Here is a 21,212-nt window from a genome sequence, read left to right as displayed (position 1 = left end):
TGGTTGGCCACTGTAGGATTCCGACGATAATGCTTGAGAGACCTTCGGCGATCAAGTATGGCTGCTGCAATTTCATCAGTTCACCATGGAACCTGATTCCGGTGAGGGATACAGGATGAGGAAGGAATTTTTTCCAGAATGCCAGTTATAATTGAAGAAACACGGTCATTAACAGATCCTAGCACCTCAATGGGCATCGATGCGCGTTTGGCAAACTCTGGCCAGTTTGTTGAAGTAACCAGCACTTCAATACTTCAGGCTGTCTTCAATTAAAGATCATTAGAAATATCAAGAAATGGTCAATCACGGTGGTCATCATGTACTTGCCACCATAACAGAGGAACTAGCGCATGGCTACACAAGGTGACATTCAGGTGGGAGAATGTGCCGTGGGCGTTACTGGAGTAGGTAAGTTCCTCTATGCTGAGCACAACAAAATCAAAATGGTTAATCAATCATTCAATAAACCTGCCCCTATCACAGGATGATGGAGAACCAGAGGTTGTTATGGGCATTCACATCTCCCAGCAAGAGGAAAGGAGGAGGTAACTGAGCGATCAAATCTTTAAGTTTATGTATGGTACGTAAAGATCATAATGCGGTGGAAAGTACACGTTGCACACCATTGTCATTACAGGCACCAGAACACGAACTGCAACTGCATCAAGCTGAGTTAGTAGCGGTACATCTTCACTGAAGATGTTGCAACGGACCAGGGTACAAACATCCCCCAGTCGCAGCACCACGAACAGCTACTCAATCCTTGGAATAGACATGAAACCCTCTCATAGCGTCGTGTCCAGATCTCAAATGAGATTCCTGTAGACAGACTATGATGGCCGCACTGACAGACAGCAATTGACGTAACTCAGCCAGGCAAAATGTATAACTATTGCAGTTCCATTGCAAGAGAGCAGTTGTTTAGATGAGTAAAGCAACAAAATTAGGACAATTGCTTGTCCTCCTTTCGTTTATTTATCTGCCACTCTTTGCCATCATTGTCGTCACCATGCACGATGATGAGGAAGACGTGGAGACTGAACACTCCATGGACGCAGAGCCATTTGATAGGAACTGTGGGGCTTCTTCCTCGGAGTACTACATTCCCCAGAAAAGGATTGGTCAGGAGGGTGCCTGGGCCTACGCTCGTGCTCACCATTTGTGTATTTTTTTGGAGAAGAGCCAGCAAATGGTTTGTCAGTTATCCTCAGGTCCTCAGGAATGCGATAACCCCCGAACCAGTAGGAGATGGTTTCTTCAACATTTTAGGCGAACATCGTAGCTTCCCCTTCTCCTCCTCATGTTTATGGGCAGTGGTAAAAGGGCTGGACTTACCAGACCTAGCTGTGGAAGTCTTTCGCCCACACTGGTGGGGGAAGACTTCCTAACCGAATGTTCCTGGGTGAGGCCCTTTCCAGGCTAAGCCGACTTGGACTCATAAGGTCAGTACTCTACTGTCTGAGCCACTCATTACAGATTTCTTTCCTTTTAACTGATGAGCAGAAGCTGTCAGAAAAACATCTAACAATAGTGTACTTCTTGTAATAACTAAAAACACTTTGAATAATATATTGTTAGTATGTTCATAATGCATTGAACACCACCTCAGTCAGCAATAACAATTCTCCTCTATCTCCTACGGAAAAAAGGACCGACTTACCTGCTGATATTAATATTTAAGTAGATGATGTCCATAAGGCATTATACAACATTAAAGTTGACACCTCACCAGGCCCAGATAATATTACAGTTCGCGTATTACGACACCTCAAAGCTACTAAATTTCTGACGTTACTCATCAACACGATGCTTCATTTCTCCTACGTACCTTCAAAACTCAAAATGGCCAGAACAATTTTAATACATAAAGGTGGAGACATAAATGATATTAAAGAATGGAGACCTATAACCATATATTCGGTGATTAGGAGAATAACTGAAAGAGTACTAGATATGAGACTGCGTTCATATGTCACACTAAGTCCTCACCAGCGTGGCTTCGTGCCATTACCTGGTACTCATGTCAACGCTTCCCTCATGAATGGTTGCCTCCAGGATGCGAAACACAACAAAAAGGATTGTTGTGTCATTTTTTTAGATGTCACAAAAGCATTTGACTCTATTGGACATGAACATATCCAACGATCTCTTCGACAATCTGAAATTCCTCCTAACTTATGTAGGTTAATTGAAGCATTTCTTACAAAGAACACTGTTCAAGTGGAAGCTGATCATAAGAAATCAAAACCCATCGAAATTAAGTGTGGCGTAGCTCAAGGGTTCCCTATCTCACCACTGCTGTTCAATTTAGCATTCAATACTGTAATACAAAATCTCACTGACCATGACATATCCCAACGTTATGGTTATCTGATGACCTACCGCCGTTATCCTCTGTTGCTTTCGCAGATGACCTAGTCATACTCAGCAAAACCGAAAATGATGCTACTACCTTGTTAAATTTGGCTGAAACCAGCTTTGCAGAAATTGGTTTACATATCCATCGTCTTAAAAGCAAATCTATAATCCTGAAGAAAGGAAAATTAACTGAAGGAAACGTCACTACAGTCGAAAGATCAATAATCCCATCGATAAAAACAAACAATGAACGAATCAAGTATTTAGGAACTGACTTCAACAATGAAATCTCTCTTGACAGACATAAACTAATAAGCACAATAACTTCTGACTTAAATAATCTGGTAAAAACAAAACTTCTAAAACCTGAGCAAAAAATCAAGATTATTAACGAGTTTGTTTGGCCGGGTTTGATCTATCCTCTACAATGTGCCCCTCTGACGCAACTACACTTTTCTTAAAGATCTGGACAAAATAAGAAGTTCTGTAAAAGAAACAATGATGCTGCCTGATGATACTCCAAATTCGATGCTGTATAGTGCCAGAAAGGTCAGAGGGATGGGAATAATTTGCGCAGAATGGGAAGCAAATATACAGCATTACAATATTTGTAATCGCTTACTCCATGTTCAGGACGTTCACCTACCATATGTAAGGAAGAACAAGATATGGCACTCCACAGACTTGATATAAAAAAGGAAAGTCTCCCCCCAAAGATTGACGGAAGGAAACTACGCGAAATTATGAGAAATCGATCCTTTCAGTCGTGGTGTCAGCTACCACATAAAGGAAAAGGAGTAGTGTTATATTCAGACTGCCCGAAAGCAAACTCCTGGATGACTCATAAATCACCTCTGTCCTCCTCTGAATACATGAATGCAGTGAAGATGACATGCAACCTCCCCGCAGTCAGGTCGGTTCCCGGTAGGTCATTCAACACAACCCGTTGCCGCCAAAATGGCTGCAATGAGACAGAGACCCTTGGACATGTGCTGGGATTCTGCCGGAGCACTGAACTAATGCGCAACCACCGCCACCACCGTGTAACATCGTCGATCGCTCAAGGCTTGAGACAGCGTGGATGGGAGGTGCACGAGGAGGTTCACTGCGTCTCTACCGATGACTCCAATCGGAGGGCGGACATCGTAGCCATCAACAGAGAGAACATGAAAGCGATGGTCTTAGATCCCACCATTCGCTTTGAAAGGGACCTGGATCAGGCTTGGGATGTGGACCTAGAAAAGCAAGCTATTTATATTCCATGCTTGCCTTACCTTTCGTCTAAGTATAAAATACCTATTGATCGGTGGATTGTCGGAGGCCTGTTATTCGGAGCAAGAGGCGCCCTCCCTAGTCAGACATCGAACTTCCTACAAAACTTGAAAGTTCCATTCTGCGAGTTAGAAAAAATAGTAATACAGATACTGAGGGACTCTCTGCAAATCATTCACTTCCATCTGTACCTGAGAACGTGATTGACATTTCTCCCCCACTAACCCCGGGAAAAAAGAAAACAGCTTCAACGATTAAATCTTCATTTCTTAATATTTTTAAACTCCATTGGAATTGAAACTGTATTCCGGATCCAACTGGTCACCCTCATTGGAGGACGGACGATTTATTTCTTTAATAAAGCTCCAGTATGCAACAGGAAGGCATATGTCTGTCAAAAGTAGGATTCCATCATAGGAGCATAATGTGAGAAATAAAATCTAACATGCAAGCAAACGAGATACACTTCACTCACACTTTCCTCTTTGTAGTATATGGTGTCCAAGAGGTCACTATACACATTCACCTTTCAATAAAGTACCCCTTATACTTGAATATTAACAATAATACGAATTATAATAACCAACTGGGCCTTTTTTCATAAAACTAACTAATAATATTAGAACTCATTAAAAGAATTATTAGTTACAGTTTCATAAAGATTTATACATGACTAATAAAATGTCCTCACTCGTTTTAGTTCAGTCAGCTGATACAATTGGAGATTAGAATCAGTTTGTTGTATATGTTCCTGGTTTGTTTTTTGTACCTGGCAGTAGGCTAGTGCTTGACTACAACTGGCTATTAATCCATATGTTTGATAGGCTCACTTGATATTTTCATTGTTCTGACTGTGATACATGGAAGGGTAAAAGAATTGAAAGTAATGTCAGAGAAGAAATTTTCTTTGCAGAACATGCTTGAATTAAAGTCAACTATTCACAACCTATTGCACACACTATAACCCTACTTGTTTTTTAACTTTTTTTACATGCTTTTAAAAATCTCTGTTGAGATAGACTAGCAAAATCTTGGTTTACTGGAGGTATAAGCCAATATTTTAAATGATAGATGGAGTCTCAGAGTAGAGCTGCACCAAGAAAAGTTATCGAACATTTTTGCAACATTTGAGCATTGCTTCAAATTTGAGATGGTCCATAGGGATCCAATTTAAAACTGTTCTTCAACTTCTATTCTACAACATATCCTCAATGTGTTCTACAACTTCACCATATGCCTCTGACTTTCGTCTTTTATCTTCAAGATTATGATTAACTTCGGATCTCTCGACCAACCATAGACTTTTATTCTCTCTTCTTTATTTTGAACATATACAATTTTTCGCCATCGTCTAATTGTAACCGCCAGACAGTCAACTTTATTTTTATAGCAATCCTACTACTTGTTGTATAACAGTCTGTTGTTTTATCCCTTGTACTTATTATAGTAGCCTCCTAATATTAATTTTGTTAATACTTCCACCATTGTAACTCATCATATTGTATATTTTTAAACCATCATTGTTATTTTTAATGTTATTTTACTTCAAATCTCTTCAAGATTTTAAAAATTAATTTCATTATTACATGTTAATTAGACGCCTATTTTCAATCTAAGATTAAGACAATGGCTGATGATGCCTTCATACAAGGCGAAACATATACCACTATTAGTTAACAAATCTATGTAAAATATCAAACACGTGGGTAAACAATGCGATAACGAAAGTAACCCTGCTGCTAGTACGTCTCAAAGGAAGCAATCTTTTGTGCTTACACAGATAGTTGTAAACGACGAAAAATTTCCAGAGATAACTTCTCGAATCGCACAGTTGAAGTATTTGCCAAAGCAAATATACCTCTGGAAAAGCTGGAAAGCAAAGAGCTACAAGCCTAGATTACTGAGTTTTCAAATGAAGAGCTGCCATGTTTGAGAACTCTACGTGAAGTATATTTATCAGGTACGTTTCGATTTCATTGATCGTGTATGGTTTAGGTATTACGACATCGAACCCATGTGCAAAATTGAAGGATACCGAATTTGAGTGTGATTTCCATTTCGAACTATCTTGCCAGTACCCAACTGATCCAGTGATTTTAAATTATTTTGTTATAATTTGAGGTCTTTCTTCCTTTCTAGAAGTTTCATCTGACCACCAGAAAAGAACAGCAGAGGCTCTAATGGGGAAGAACAACAACATACTCTGTGGTGACACTACAGATAGAATGGGCCGTTGTGTTTTTATCATCACATTCCAAGTCCCAGGCGGATTGAAAAGAGAGCTGCATGTTGTTTATGTAGACTATCTTGATGCAAGATATGCTACAAACTGCTCTCGTGCTGTTTTAGAAGCTCTGCGCAGTTACAGTGTACCATATGATGCAGTTAAAGTGTTTGTTAGTGACAGTGCCCCGAACATGACATGGTGTTATGAAACATTAAGTGTGGTCATAGGGGATCATTTAATGCATGTACAGTGCTGGGCACATAAGATCAGCTTGGTTGGCAATAGCTGGGTCGCAGTGATGACAGATTTAAATCATGTGATTGGGATGGTAAAGTCTGCATTTTTGAACACAAGAAAGCAAAAATATATTTACAATTCTTAACATTAACATATGGTGCCTCAAAGGAAGCAAAGCTTTTTCCTGCACCTGTCATAACCTGATGGAACAGCTGGTTTCAGGCTGTCTTCTATCCAAGTGCTTACTTTACTGATTTTACATTTATCAAGATGTCTAACATGAAAGACATCAACAACTGCGGTATTAAGTACCTGACTGATCTGAGAGACCGAGAAGTGAATAGGCTTCACTCCCACATGGTTTCTGTCACAGATCAAGCAGCTGGATTGGTTGACCTCCTTACAGAATTTGAAGGATCTCTGTATCCTACCTCTCATCTCCTTTACCCCAAACTGCATAACCTCGACGCCAGTTTTAGCTTCCTTTTTGAGGGGAATTTTTCTGCAGCAACTAATGATGCTTTGATTAAGCTCACTCCTCTACAGCAGGCTGCATGTAGAAACACATTTGTCAAAGCTGCTCGTTCTTCACAGTGCAAGTTAGCCACATTGAAAGCTAAACCATAAGCATTTTGTGTCAATTTCTCAAGCTTTGTATCCAAAAAACATAATTTTGAATAACACTGATAAATTAGATGAGCTTGAGAAATTGTTTGGAGTAACAGATCTCTCATGAAACGATATCTGGTCTGGTTACTGTTCTCTGAAACCTGCAATTCAAATCGAGATGAAAGAAAGTGAAAAATGTGATGTCATGCTTCCATTAACTGCAGTTCAGAGTTCAGCATATTTGCTAAATCCTGTCTTGAGTTGTTGTGGACCCCAACAAACAATGTAGATAGCGAGCGCGCGTTGTCTCATTACAACACAGTGGTTACAGACAGACTGTGCAATTTGAAAAAAAAAGCAATGCCGAAGTACTGACAATGCTTTCGTTTGAACAATGAATTTGTATTGTGTGTGAACCAAGGACAATAATTGCACTTCATAAACTTGGAATTGTTAAAATCAATAATACCATGCAATTATTTTAACTTTGTAAATAGATGCTAATTTTGGAAAAATAGATGCTAATTTTGGAAAAAAAATAGATGCTAATTTTTCAGATCCCTAGTAATCACTAGGGCCCGGATTTTTTTAAAATGCATATGCGCATATGCAATTTCATATTTTGACATATTTTGAGGGTTAGTGCATATTCTAGACGTAACAGCATATTCCGGTATATAATGTCTGAATTTAAGGATAATTACAAGAACTACTAAAATAAATCTGTTTTGTACATCCCTAGCTAGTTGCCTATTTTATGTGCATCCCTCGCTAGTTGGTATTTTCGACTGTCTGTGTAATGGCACTTTACTTTCACAACTTACAATGGCAACAGATAGCTTAGGTGTGGGTAGGCAGGCTTGGACTTTCCTGAATTCCTTTCTCTACCACAGCAGATAATAATCTCAGGGGCCTGGGCACTTGGTCAGGACAGAAGTATCTTCAGTTCACTAGTTACATTCCATTTTAATGCCCTGCATCTCATTTTTAAAAGTGTTAGTTTTTCAAAAATGCCTAAGGAAAAGAGCAGCAGAAGAGATTTACTAAATCAGTGGGTGTCGGGTAATAGGGACTATTCAACAGATGGTGTCATCGTGTACTGTCAAGTTTGCTCAAAGGAAGTGAAATGAGAAAAGAAATTTCAGCTTGAACAGCATTTAAAAACAACTGCACATATTAAATCAAAGGAGGAGAAGAACAGCACACTACAACAACTACTTCATACACAGGTAAAGCCCAAGTCCTGTAGTCTTAATACATTTTCAAATGATCTTTGTAGGGCGTTCGTATGCAGCAACATTCCATGGAATAAATTAAACAATCCAGTTCTGCGATCATTTCTCGAGAAAAATTGCGTAAATCAAAAAATACCAGAAGAATCAACTCTTAGGAAAAATTACCTACCTCCGCTATATGTATCTACCCTGGAATTGATCCGTTCTGATATCGGAAGGAACTGTGTATGGATATCGGTGGATGAGACAACGGATTCGTGTGGCCGTTACATAGCAAATTTCGTGGTTGGTAAATTACATCCAGACGAACCCGGTAAGCCACATCTTCTTGCTTGTAAAGTACTAGAGAAAACCAACCATAGCACAATAGCAAGATTTGTAAATGATTCTCTGTGACTATTGTGGCCATCTGAAATTGAGACTAATTGTTGTAAAGTGCTTGTACTGCTCACAGATGCAGCTTCGTATATGTTGAAAGCAGCAAAGGCCCTCCAAGTATTTTATCCAAAACTCATACACGTAACCTGTTTAGCGCACGGATTACACCGCATTGGAGAAGAAATACGCGCACAGTTTCCAGCTGTTAACAGTTTAATTGGATGTGGGAAGAAACTGTTTCTGAAAGCACCAGCTCGTGTCAAGCTCTACAAAGATTGTCTACCTGAAGTTCCTTTGCCACCTGAACCTGTCCTGACTAGGTGGGGGACATGGTTATCTGCAGTATCATTTTATCAGGAACATTTTAATGAAGTGAAAGAAGTGGTTACAAAACTTGAAGATGAACATATTGCGTGTGTCCGTGATGCAAAAGGTGTGTTTGAAAACGCTACTGTTTATCAAGATGTGAATTTCATTCATGCACATTTTTCTAAACTTCCAAAAGCCATTGAGAGCTTAGAATCTTCTGGTACTCCCCTCCATGAATCACTTGATCTCGTTGAAAAAGCTGCATCTTCGTTGAATTACGCTCCAGGCGAAATTGGAGAAAAGATTAAATGCAAGTTAGAAAAGGTGTTGAATTCGAACCCAGGACTGAAGAAGATTAAGTTAATTAGTCAATACTTGAGTGGAACTAGGGTATCCTTGCCAGATGTATGCTCCGAAACGTTGGTGCCCATGTATAAGTACTGTCCAATTACGTCAGTTGATGTAGAACGATCATTTTCAGCCTATAAACTCATTTTGACGGACAACAGACATAGTTTGTCTCCAGAAAACATTGAAAGACTACTAGTTACCTATTGTGATGCTTCTTTTTGCAATAAATGAGACATGTAAATAGGTAAGTGAATAAAATTGCATGTTTTTAAGAGCATATTTCCTTATTTTCCGTGCATATATTGTAACTTTTTAGTGCATATTTTCAGGTTTTTTAGTGCATATATATCCGGGCCCTAGTAATTACCCATGATCACAAATAAATGCTTCACACATTAATGTGTTGCTACATAAATTGCTGCTAACTTTTCAGTATTATTGTATTAAATGAACAAAATATTTCCACAAACACTCCAAAAACAAAATAAAAAGTAGATTCTCAAACACACACATCTACAATGTCATAATCAGATCACTCACAAACAAACACATGCTTCTGTACGTTCCAGATCAGTTGATACTTCCGCGAGACCAGGCCTACCTAATAAACACGAAAATGGAAAAAACCACACATCATACCCCGACGACATGGAGAGGCCTACTTGTGAATTACTAGAGATCCAAGCAGGGGTGTACCTACTCGTAAATTTCCCAATACCAGAATGTTGTATTATAGCAGATCACAAGAATGTGTTCCATGGCTGCTGATTACATGACAGTGTTAATGAAAAAAGGACAGATTCATTCAAGTGACAATAACAAACATTAGCTTTTCTTGGTGAATTAGATTCTCAGTGACTCACTTTGTCACTGTTTGCCTGTGCGTTCTGATACAAGTGTACTCTTGGTTGCAAGGTGTTGAGCTGTATGGTACTAGTAGACAAGTATGTGCGGTGCTGATAATTCCTGGCCACGCTGCTGACAAACGACAACTTACAGCCTTTTACATACCGTACTTACCCGAATAATCCCCACACCCTCATTTTAGGAAGGCTCATTTAAAAAAAAAAAAAAATAATGAAATGAACTAAAATTCCTTCCATCGAAAGAGTAACGTAGGCATAAACAAAAATTTTGTATCACTCCGCAAGGTCCACGTGGGTTTACGCCAATATGAACATGTATATGAACATGCTTTGCCTGAGATGATGAAAATACATTATCACTGCTATGAAATATATTTTCCATGAAAATGACTTACGTGACAGATTTTTCATTAATCAGAACTTGCAATAGGCTCGATTCCCTGTATATGGGAAGATTCGTTTGTCTCTTGCATCAGTAGAATCCTCTCCTAAATTACTTACAGTTCATCACATTCCACGTCTAGAACACTTCTCACACGTGGTCTCTTTTTACTAGACAGTAACACGACTGGTAGTGGATAATTCTTTTCGTGCAATGTAAACACTTAAAATAGACACACCAGCGAAATCTGATGTTAGTTTTCCAATACAGTAAAACCTCGTTAATTCGAAGTCTTTGTAATACAGAAATTGGTAACGTGAATGATTGTTATCCACAAAATATCACTGTAATATTTGTCACAAATAATAATTGCTTTTACTCAACTAAAGTCCCAAATCGGAGGTTGATTAAGAAATATGAAATATTTTATTTTAGAGAATAAATATTTTACTGCCTTACAACTACTATTTCTGCTAAACCGTACCGCTTCCGCAAGTGTTTTGTCTAACACTGTCATGTGTGATGTCTTTGCTCGCTGAAGTTCTTTGGTGCGGTTTTTTATTTTTCTCATTCGATGTAATTTGAAGGGCTATCACTTCATATGCCCTAACTGATTCATTAAACGATTTATTGGTCCAGGGATCATGCTATTTTCCTTTTAAAAATATATACTGTACATATGTATTGGTCCAGGAATCATGCTATTTTTCAATCAACAAAATACCCGCGCTGGACATATGGACAAAGATAATGAGAAATCACAGACATATCACTCCCATTCATCAGTGCCATCCCTAGACCTCAAGAAAGAAACAAGAAAGAAATGCAACATAACGGAGTCCCGTTTACAGCTCGTACGTACGTATACGTATTTCTCGCTAGTAACAACGGTATTCCTTAACCTCCGATTTGAGACTTTATTTGAGTAAAATCAATGATTATCTTACATCTGTGCCAAATATTACAGTGATATTTCGTGGATCACAATCATTCACATAACCACAGAAATCAGACTTCCAATTACGTGATTTCAAATTAACAGTCATCTTGTAATTTAGAAATGCCAACCCTCGCCAGTTTTCGCGGATTCTGCTTTTCTGCGTACTGCCTGCTACGTGATATTGTGGCATTCCTTAAAACTCTGAATACAAAAGAATTACGATTCCACTCTATTTTCAACTATGAAACACACTATAGACACACCGAAGCGAGTGAAAGTGCAGAAAGCTACCCCTGCACGTTCCGGAAGACGCGTTGTATCATGACGCGGAGAAAATTTGTATTTAAATTACTCTGTAAAATACAGTACTATTTTTAAAAATGTAAAGTAAGTTTAGCATTAAAAGTCTGAATTGTTTTCCGTTTAAATATGACATACGGGGACAGTTTTCTCCATCCACGGTTGCACAAATCATAACTGTACACAGCATCGAAAACTAGGTGAGCCAGGAGAGTGTTGTCAAGCTTGATGCAAATAAAACCCTCACCCCAATTTCGTGCCTCTCAATTTTTTAAAAAAATATGCAGGGATTATTCGCGTAAATACGGTACTTCAAATGAGAACTCATATCACTGGTGAATAAATTGTACACTGTCTGGCGATCACGTTGTCCAACTACAAATCATGCTGCTTTTCTTTGGACATTTTCCCAGTACTTGTGTCAAGTAATCCTGGTGAGGGTCCGATACACTGGAATACGTATACTGGTATTATTTATTTATTTATGTTTGATTTGGACTATTTTAATTATTTTGAAGTATAAATATGAATATTAAGTGCACCTTACACCTGTCAAAATTTAGTTACAAATTATTTTTCGAGTAATAAAAATATTAGTATTAACCTCTCAAGCTGGGAGCCCATGAATATCACACGCGCGGTAGTCGTATCTATTGGCGGATGCACGTGACATTCACGCTGAGCGCATCACTCGTTCCAAAACAGTCTAGCTCTGTCATCTCCTGACATTTCTCTGTACTACGCGACATATGAAACCTTGAGACTCGGTTCTCCCCACTCGCGTGTCTTCTTTGGCCTAGAACTGTAACTTTGTGATAAAATAAGTCTTAGTTTCACGTTGCCAACTGCTGTTGTTTCAAGAGAAAGCATGGCAGGTCCGAGTAAGTAGTGTAATCACACATCTGAACAAATTGTAGAATGTTTAGAGGAACCGGGTGATAGTGATATTATAGTATTTGATAGTGGTAGTGAGTTTGACAGTGATGAAAGCGATGAAGATTTTTTGCCAGAAAAAAAGCAGTGAAAATAAAGACGTAAGTGTACACAGTGACGAGTGATGTTGAAAATGAAAGTGTCTTGCCAGTGAAGTATCAATGTACACAAAAAGACTGGAAATGGGACAAAGTGGGTGATCATACACCCCACAAAGAATTCCATTTACTTGAACATGTGGAGTTGTAAACCAGGTACAGTTCGTTTCAGCATAATTTAAACCATTTTTCGATAACGAGATAGTGTACAATTACGGACGAGACAAATCGCTATGTCAATGTTTTCTGAATTCAAAGAATGATGATCTGACACTGCGGTCTGGAGTTTGTGACTGGAAAAACGTGGATATTGATGAACTGTATGTTTATTTTGGATTACTGGAAAATGGAAGGAAACACCATTCTGGTGCAAGGAATGCTGCGTTGGGCTCTGTGTAGATGGCTGTTTCACAGTTTATCACACTGAAGCCAATTTTTAGGCGAGTTAAAATTCCTTTTTTACATTTTTTGTAACAAAGTGTATTGTGGTGTGTATCTCCTCAAAATTTGGGTTCTTTATATGCAAACGTTGTTGAGATATAAATGTTTATTTGAAGTACTGTAACATAGCTGCTGCTTGGCCATTTAAATTACCGCCAGTAGGCTCTGGCGAGAGAATTTTATTCCCGGCTTGAGGGGTTAAGAGTTATTTGCTTAATGGTCGCACCCTATAACTTTTTCAAAAATTCTGATATAAAATGTGCGACGATTATGCGGTGATTTACGGTATATTTGTTCCATACCAGTACGGGCTGTTCTTGGCCTAAAATTTCTTGAATGATGAATATACATTTGCTCCTCAAAACTATTTGAATCAGAGTCAACCATTTCACATCTCTTCACAATTATATGTCAAAATATTAAAGTACCACTCACTTTGGTTTCACTAAGAAAATGAATTATGGAGTCAAAACACAATCATGGAAATAATCCCAATAATATGAGAAACTTATTAGTCATGTAGTCTACAAAACAATTTATTAATACTGTAGGTAATCAACCTCTCTGAACAAATTAAATGGAGACAAAATTTAAAATGAAATAAATTTTACCCAGCTGTTCAACTATCTCAGGAGGAAACACTCGGGATGCAAAAGCTCGTCTGAAGATGGCATTGAACTCCTTATCCAGACCACCAATACCCATTTTCTGGAAGTCCCACTCTGGATTTATAATGGACTGCCTCTGGACTTTGCTGCAACAGAAAATATTTCATGGATAGAGAACTGATCAATCGTTTGTAGAGGAAATGACTAAGCAAGGATATTTCTCCCAAAATGACCATTCATTCCTGTATGAAAACAGAATTAGGCCTAAAATAGATTCTAGAAATGTCTGTACAGGGCAGATGGTTGTGAACAACACCAAAATTTTGAATATTCCTCTACTCTTATTTTGAAAAGCCTCCCCACCCTGAACAAGAATATAATTTATAGTATATTTTTAAAGCAAATAAAAAAGAAATTAAAATGCACAGCCCTGTTCTGAGATGGGTGAATGTAACACAAACTTTACCTGCAGTTCCCAACAAACTTTTTTCCTTCATTAACAACAACAACAACAACAACAACTTCACTTATAGGTACACACAGCATGTGAACTATTATATCTAAATTTACTAAAGTTTGCACTCTCATTTATGACTGAAACTAGAACTTTAATGTTTAATGTAGCTTCCAAATTTCTAGAACATTATATGTTGTTAAGAATTGATTTTTTTTTGTACTTAAATTTTAATTAATCATTGAAGAAGTAAATATTTTGTAAAGATTGTACAGTTTAATATACTATAGCTATGAATACATTCAATCTGTGGTCATATTTGGAGGCAGAACCAGTTCTTCAGTAGGAATATGCCTATATTAAAGCGCAAAAATAGTATAATTACCAAATAATTCCGAATACCACCCGCACTTTTCTCCCGAAAATATTGGTTCTAAATTTTGGGTGCGGGTCGTATTCAAGCCGTCATTCTCGTAACTATTTACTACATTTACATGGAGTATTGAAATAGATTTGAATACGGTTACCATACTCAATATACCACATGTAAACGAACATTCCTGTCTTATTGTGTTTTAGTTGCATTCTAGAAAACAAGATCGTTTTTTTCTCAATCCAGTTACAGTGGCATGTAAAAGTGAAATGTAAGGTAATATAATACGGTAAATCAAAGAATAAGGGTAGATAAGCGGTAAATATGAAAGCCGCTGCTGCGGATGCTCGATTGTAATTTGTTTCACAAGTGTTGCTGGCATGCTAGGTGCGCGAGTAACTGATCTTGCGGGATATCGTACTTTGAGAGAGTCGAGACTGTTGGTTATGGAAGTCGACCTCGCTCACATTCGAGTTCCGTATCTGTTCCGTGAAAGTGCTGTCTCTATAGTAAGCGAAGGATTCAAAACGGCATCTGCGGTCAATTACTGTGCGTGAGAAACTTAAAGTTGTAAGCGAAGCTGAAATATACGGAAATTGTGCCGTTGGCAGAAAGTATGATATTGATGAATCGTGTATTCACGACTGGCAGAAGAAGGAAAAACTTCTAAAAAGTAACGGCGATCACAGAGCTTTCTGCGGGCGGAGTGCAGTGTTTCCGGAAATTGAAGAACAACTCCACAAATTTGTGATAGAAAAACGTGAGTTAGGATATGGTGTTTCTAGTGAAATGTATCAATTGAAATCAATAGAGATCTCAAAAGAACTCAAAACACAGGGTTTTACTGTAAGCTGCAGATGGATCAGAAACTTTTACCGGAGAAAGGGATTGTGCATTCGGAGACGTATGTCTATTTCACAACGTCTAACTGGGGCGTATGAAGAAAAATGAACGGCCTTTCAGCGTCACATTATTCATTTGAGGAAGCAAAATTCTTATTTGCTGTCGCAAATTGGGAATGCTGACCAGACACCTGTCTATTTCGAAATGCTGTTGGAAAATACAGTGAATACGAAGGGTTCTGAAAGTGTAACCATCAGAACAGGTGGTTAACAAAAACCAACGATGCATGTTAATGCTGTGCGTATTAGCAGATGGAACCAAACTCCTTCCATATGTGGTTCAGAAAAGGAAAACACTTCCGAAAGGAAACTTGCCGTCCGGTGTTACTGTTAGAACAGATGAGTCCGGCAGGATGGACAGTGCCTTAGTTGAGGACTGGGTGAAGTGCGTTTGGCAACGTTGCCTGGAAGCTTTGTTACAAAAGCGAAACATGCTTGTGTTGGACAGTTACTGAGGACATACAACCGACGCTGTAAAAGATATGATGCGGAAAGGAAAAACAGATCTTGCGATAATTCCCGGAGGACCCACTGCTATTCTACAATTGTTGGATGTGTGCATGAACCGGCCTTTCAAAACTACAAAGAAACAGTTGTACACCGAATGGATGTCTGATGGTGATCACGAGTTAACACCAACCGGACGAGTGAAGAAGCCTGAAGTGGGACTAATATGCAGCTGGATGAAGACCGCACGGGCGCGCATTCCCAACGATCTAGTGTCCAAAAGCTTTAAGAAATATGGAATTTCAAATTCAGTGGACGGTAGTGAGGACGACTATTTGTGGAAAGATGCCAGCGACAAAGGAACTTTCAGATGATGACTGAATTGTGAATGATCCGAGTATTGGACCGATTTCATTTACGATTTTTGTGATGATTTTACTAATTGTAAACTGTTTGAATTTATATTTGTGGTATATTTGAAGGAAATTAAATAGGTACCGGTACGTAAGTTATTTGAGCCCCTCCCCCCATATTTTGCTGTCTCAAATTTAGGGTGCAGGTCTTATTCGGTGGCGGGTGATATTCGGGATTATACGATAGTCATTTACATCATTCATCATGATAATTATTCAGGATAGACAAAGCATTTTTTATGCTTTAATACATTACTAAATCATATTAGCATCTTTGGCTTGTATCACCCAGACAATGCCCCATCTTTGTCTTCAATAGGTTTGGCTTCTTGACCTGCTTTGAAGAGAAAGTGGAACAAAAAAAGGACAACCAAGAGCAAAATTCTTGAATGACACTCAATGGAGAGGCCCATACTATCAATCCAGGAGAGAAACCCCTGCTACCAACCATCAGGTAGTGGAGAAGGACAAAAAAAAGTATTTCTCCTATAGGCCTATTAATGTTCAGACATACAAAGACATGTTTTGATAATGATTATCTGTAGCTCATGATAGCAGACACCATAATGCTACAACAAGATAGAGATCATGCACATTTTGCTCAATTATGTATCATGAAAGATTGTATGTATATATGTATATACCTCTGCAAAACTTCTTGCTGAACCTGACATTAAATGAATCTGTCTTAAACAATGGTGCTTACACTGATATTCATAAAACATGATATTCAACATATGATACGAGATAAAGCAGGTGGCAGTTTTACGTAGGAAAGAAAACTCACAAATGTGACATGGTCTTCCCTGTATTTACTCAGTACTATGTATATTAAGGACGTCGCAGAACAGTGTGATGAATGAAAATATATTGTGGTGTCAAGAAGACATCCGAGTGAATGAATTGAAGTAATCAAAGTTGGGTCTATAAAATAACCTCCAAGCCAAAAATATTCAACCCTTGCCCCATTTCTCTATGGGATCAGGTATGAAGCAACCTGAGTCTTCGTAGTAAGTTTTTACAACTGGATGCCCTTCCTGATGTCACGCTCATCAGAGGAGTTAATGAAATTAAATGAATGACATGAGAAAGTGAAACACGGTACCAGCACATAGCCTACAAGCCAAAGATGCTAATAATATGATTTAGAAATAAATTAAAGCAAAAAAAAAAAAAAAAATGCTTTGTCTATCCTCAACAATTATCATCATCTTACAGCATCATCTTGGTTAAGAACCATCTTTACTCAATGAATGCGAAAGAATAACAAAATTTCTTTAGTTTCTCAAGAGTTAATTATACAATACATAGACACATACTGTATAATCTCGAGTACCACCCGCACTGTTCTTTTTTCGAAAATAACGCTTCCAAAATTGGGTGTGGGTCTTATTTAAAATTTTGGGAAATTTATCTTTCTGAATGCGCGTAAATCGGGCATCACCGCCGGTGCAGCTTGGCAACAATGCTCTCTCCGCTCTCAGTATACGCTACTTCCGCGCTGTCCAACTCGTTGGCTGAATGGTCAGCGTACTGGCCTTCGGTTCTGAGGGTCCCGGGTTCGATTCCCGGCCGGGTCGGGGATTTTAACCTTAATTGGTTAATTCCAATGGCCCGGGGGCTGGGTGTTTGCGATGTCCCCAACATCCCTGCAACTCACACACCACACATAACACTATCCTTCACCACACTAACACGCAGTTACCTATACATGGCAGATGCCGCCCACCCTCATCGGAGGGTCTGCCTAACAAGGGCTGCAATCGGCTTGCAATAGCCACACGAAATTATTACTTCCGCGCTTGGTGTCAGTCTCATGCACGTTCTCGGAGTATTAACATGAATTCCACAAAGCGTTTGCAATCTTTTACTATGAGTGAGAAACTGAAAGTAGTTCGGGAAGCCGAAATTATTGGAAATCGTGCTGCCGGTAGGAAATACGATATTGACAAGTCGTGTATTCGCGATTGGAGAAAGAAGAAAAATGTGCTATTAACATGTAGTGGTGGTCATAGAGCTATTCGTGGACTGAATGTACAGTTTCCAGAAATTGAAAAAAAAAAGAAAACAAACTTTATAAATATGTGACAGAAAGGTGGGAATTGGGATATGGTGTGTCAACCAAAATGTGTCAGCTAAAGGCATTAGAGATCGCAAAGGAACTTTCGACGGAAGGGTTTAAGACAAACCGAGGATGGGTTTGTAATTTTTATAAAAGAAATGGGTTGAGCGTACAAAGGCGTACCTCAATTTTATAGAGTCTTCCTAGTGCCTACGATGAGAAGTTGTCGTTTCAGTGTCACATACGGAAGGAAAATGCATATTTGCTATCCCAAATTGGCAATCCAGATCAGACGCCAGTCTACTTTGAAATGCCAGTGGATAGGACTGTGAATGTTAAGGGTGTGAAGTGTTACCATTAGAACAGGTGGTAATGAAAAACAACGGTGTACAATAATGTTGTGTATTCTCGCTGACGGAACCAAATTGCCGCCGTACATTGTTCTCAAGCGAAATACGCTTCCTAAAAAACTACCTGCTGGTGTTATCGTCAGATCTCAGAACTCCAGCTGGATGGACAGTTCACTTGTGGAAGACTGGGTAAAGTGTGTCTGGCAACGTCGCCCTGGTGCATTATTGGGACAAAAGAGCTTGCTTGTTCGACAGTTACTGTGGCCACACAAGAGATGCTGTGAAGAAACATATCAAGGATGGGAAAACAGACCTAGCAGTCATTCTGGGCGGGATGACTATGCTACAGCCGCTGGATGTCTGCGTGAACCGTCCATTTAAAGCAGCCTTGAAACAGCTCTCTATACAAAATGGATGGTGGCCGATAATCACACAGACGCCCACTGGTCACATTCAGCGCCCAGAAGTTCAGCTGCTGTGTTCGTAGATTTTGACGGCATGGTATTGTATCCCGGGAGACCTCATAAGGAAGAGCTTCAGGAAATGTAGCATTTCTAATGCTATGGATGGCAGCGACGACGACATATTGTGGGAAGTTGATGGTGATGAAAGTTCCGAAGTTGGTACTGACGATGCTGATCATGATTGAACTCGTTGGATATCATTCAGGAAATGTTTGTTTACTTTTATTTGTATTTTCTAATCATTTGATGTGTGTTAGTAAACACTGAAGGCCTAAATAATTTCAACTTCACTTAAAAAAAAAAATTTTGTTCTTTCAAAATAAGGGAGCGGGTCTTATTCGGTGGCGGGTGGTATTCCAGATTATACGGTAAATATATTTAGAATTTAATTTAATATTTTTATTTTGCAATCACGTACACAGCTTACAGCTTAATGTTCAAACAAAGTAGGCTACTGACCTCACACTGGAATCCATGCTAATGATCATAAAAGTTATTCGATGTTAAAATCGAATATTGGACAAGAGAAAGATTTAAATGCATAAACACACCTAGAGGCAAACAAAAATTATCCCTCAAATTCTCACCCTTTAGCTGATCCAACTAAATTGAGAGAAGAATTCTCTGCCTTCTCAAACTGTATCATTGTATCACCCAGACAACGCCCCATCTTTGTCTTCATAGGTTTGGCTTCTTGACCTGCCTTGATCGCACTGAGGTCTGCCGCTGCAAGATATATCACAAAACTACTGTTAACACATCCTTAACCCTAACATATCACAGTAATATTAATATACTTGATAGCATTAATTAATATGGATGTAGGAAATACCAATATAAATGGTCGGTTATTGGACATTATAAAATTTCCAGCCAACTCATTCCTGGTTGCCAGTGTTTCGCCCCTGTGTGCTAAGCTGGACTCATCAGTTGGTACTTAGCACACCCACCAAGGGGCATGGCCAGTGCATATCATGGGGGCCACTGCGTAGGCTACTTGGAGCCACCAGCAGTGCCACTGCACTATTCCCTATGGGAATCAACATTATGTCATCTGATGGCCAAGCAGGCACCAATTTTTGGTAAGGAGACAAAGTCTCTCATAATGCATTGGCACTGCTGGTGGCTCCAAGTAGCCTACGCAGTGGCCTCCACGGTATGCACTGGCCATGTGTCTTGGTGGGTGTGCTAAGTACCAACTGATGAGCCCAGCTTAGCACATGGGGGCGAAATGCTGACAACCAGGAATGAGTTGGCTGGAAAATTTATAATGTCCAATAACAGACCATTTATAATGGTATTATAAATTTACTCATTCGGGACAAATATTTCAGGTTCCCTTTGGGAATCAACATCTATATCATGGATGTAAAACTCGCAAATTAGATTGTTTGCTAATTTTGTAACTAAAATCCTGTTTCGCTGGCATGGATAAAGTACAAAGGATAATATAATGTTTTTATTGTATGAAAGACACACTGACGTATCCACAAAGACGCACACGAGGTGCTGTCAGTTGGTACAATTATTTTATTCATATCTATTTACAAATTAAACACACACATAACCTTAATCACTGCAGTCACAAACAAACACTCACATCACAAAGCTGCCATTTTAGAAAACAACTGCCTGACACTTCAATATGGATATTACAACCTTGAAACACAGTTGAAACAACTGCCTACCGACTGCCTACATCGGCATGTCAGTTACGTGTTCACAACTGCAACTCCTGTTAAACAGTTACTCCCTAACCAATAACTCATTACCATCAAGACCATCTCCTTATATCTGAACCTGGCCAAGCTTCTAGAAAGCTACATTACAAAAAAAAAACTACCTTCTTGAAAATTCTAGAGTGCCTAATACATAGATTATAATGTACAGAATATTCTCCATCGTTCTAGTGCCTATTACCATTCTGGAAGTTACAGTGTGTTTCACAATTATGGATTAAATTATGTATAAAGGTAAGAACGAATTATATACCTGTTCTTACATGAATTGAACTGATATAAATGTCTATATACAGCGCACATTTCATGACATAACCTCACAAGCAACGCGATCGTATCATATGTACATATGATGTAATAATAATACTAGAAGTAAACCCTGTTATGCGCGGATTTGTTATACACGATTTTGGTTTTAAGTCTAGTGCTGCCACCTGTTAACAGTACATGGAAGCTCTAATGCC

The 21,212-nt window shown here is 38.8% G+C and overlaps 1 protein-coding gene across 1 annotated transcript in view; it reads right to left on the bottom strand.

The window, feature by feature from the left end:
* LOC136857696 (vesicle-fusing ATPase 1) overlaps positions 1 to 21,212 on the bottom strand; it is a 241,275-nt gene that overhangs the window by 157,677 nt on the left and 62,386 nt on the right. Inside the window, exons 5-6 of the mRNA XM_067136554.2 lie at positions 19,597 to 19,735; positions 13,548 to 13,690 (exon numbers count right to left, since the gene is read on the bottom strand). Of these exons, the coding sequence (XP_066992655.2) occupies positions 13,548 to 13,690; positions 19,597 to 19,735 (282 nt within the window). The remainder of the gene's footprint in view (positions 1 to 13,547; positions 13,691 to 19,596; positions 19,736 to 21,212) is intronic.

This window comes from Anabrus simplex, chromosome 1, assembly GCF_040414725.1.
Source record: "Anabrus simplex isolate iqAnaSimp1 chromosome 1, ASM4041472v1, whole genome shotgun sequence".
Taxonomy (NCBI): domain Eukaryota; kingdom Metazoa; phylum Arthropoda; class Insecta; order Orthoptera; family Tettigoniidae; genus Anabrus; species Anabrus simplex.
Note: the sequence above shows the minus strand (reverse complement) of the source record. Positions and strands in the feature narration are given on the sequence as shown.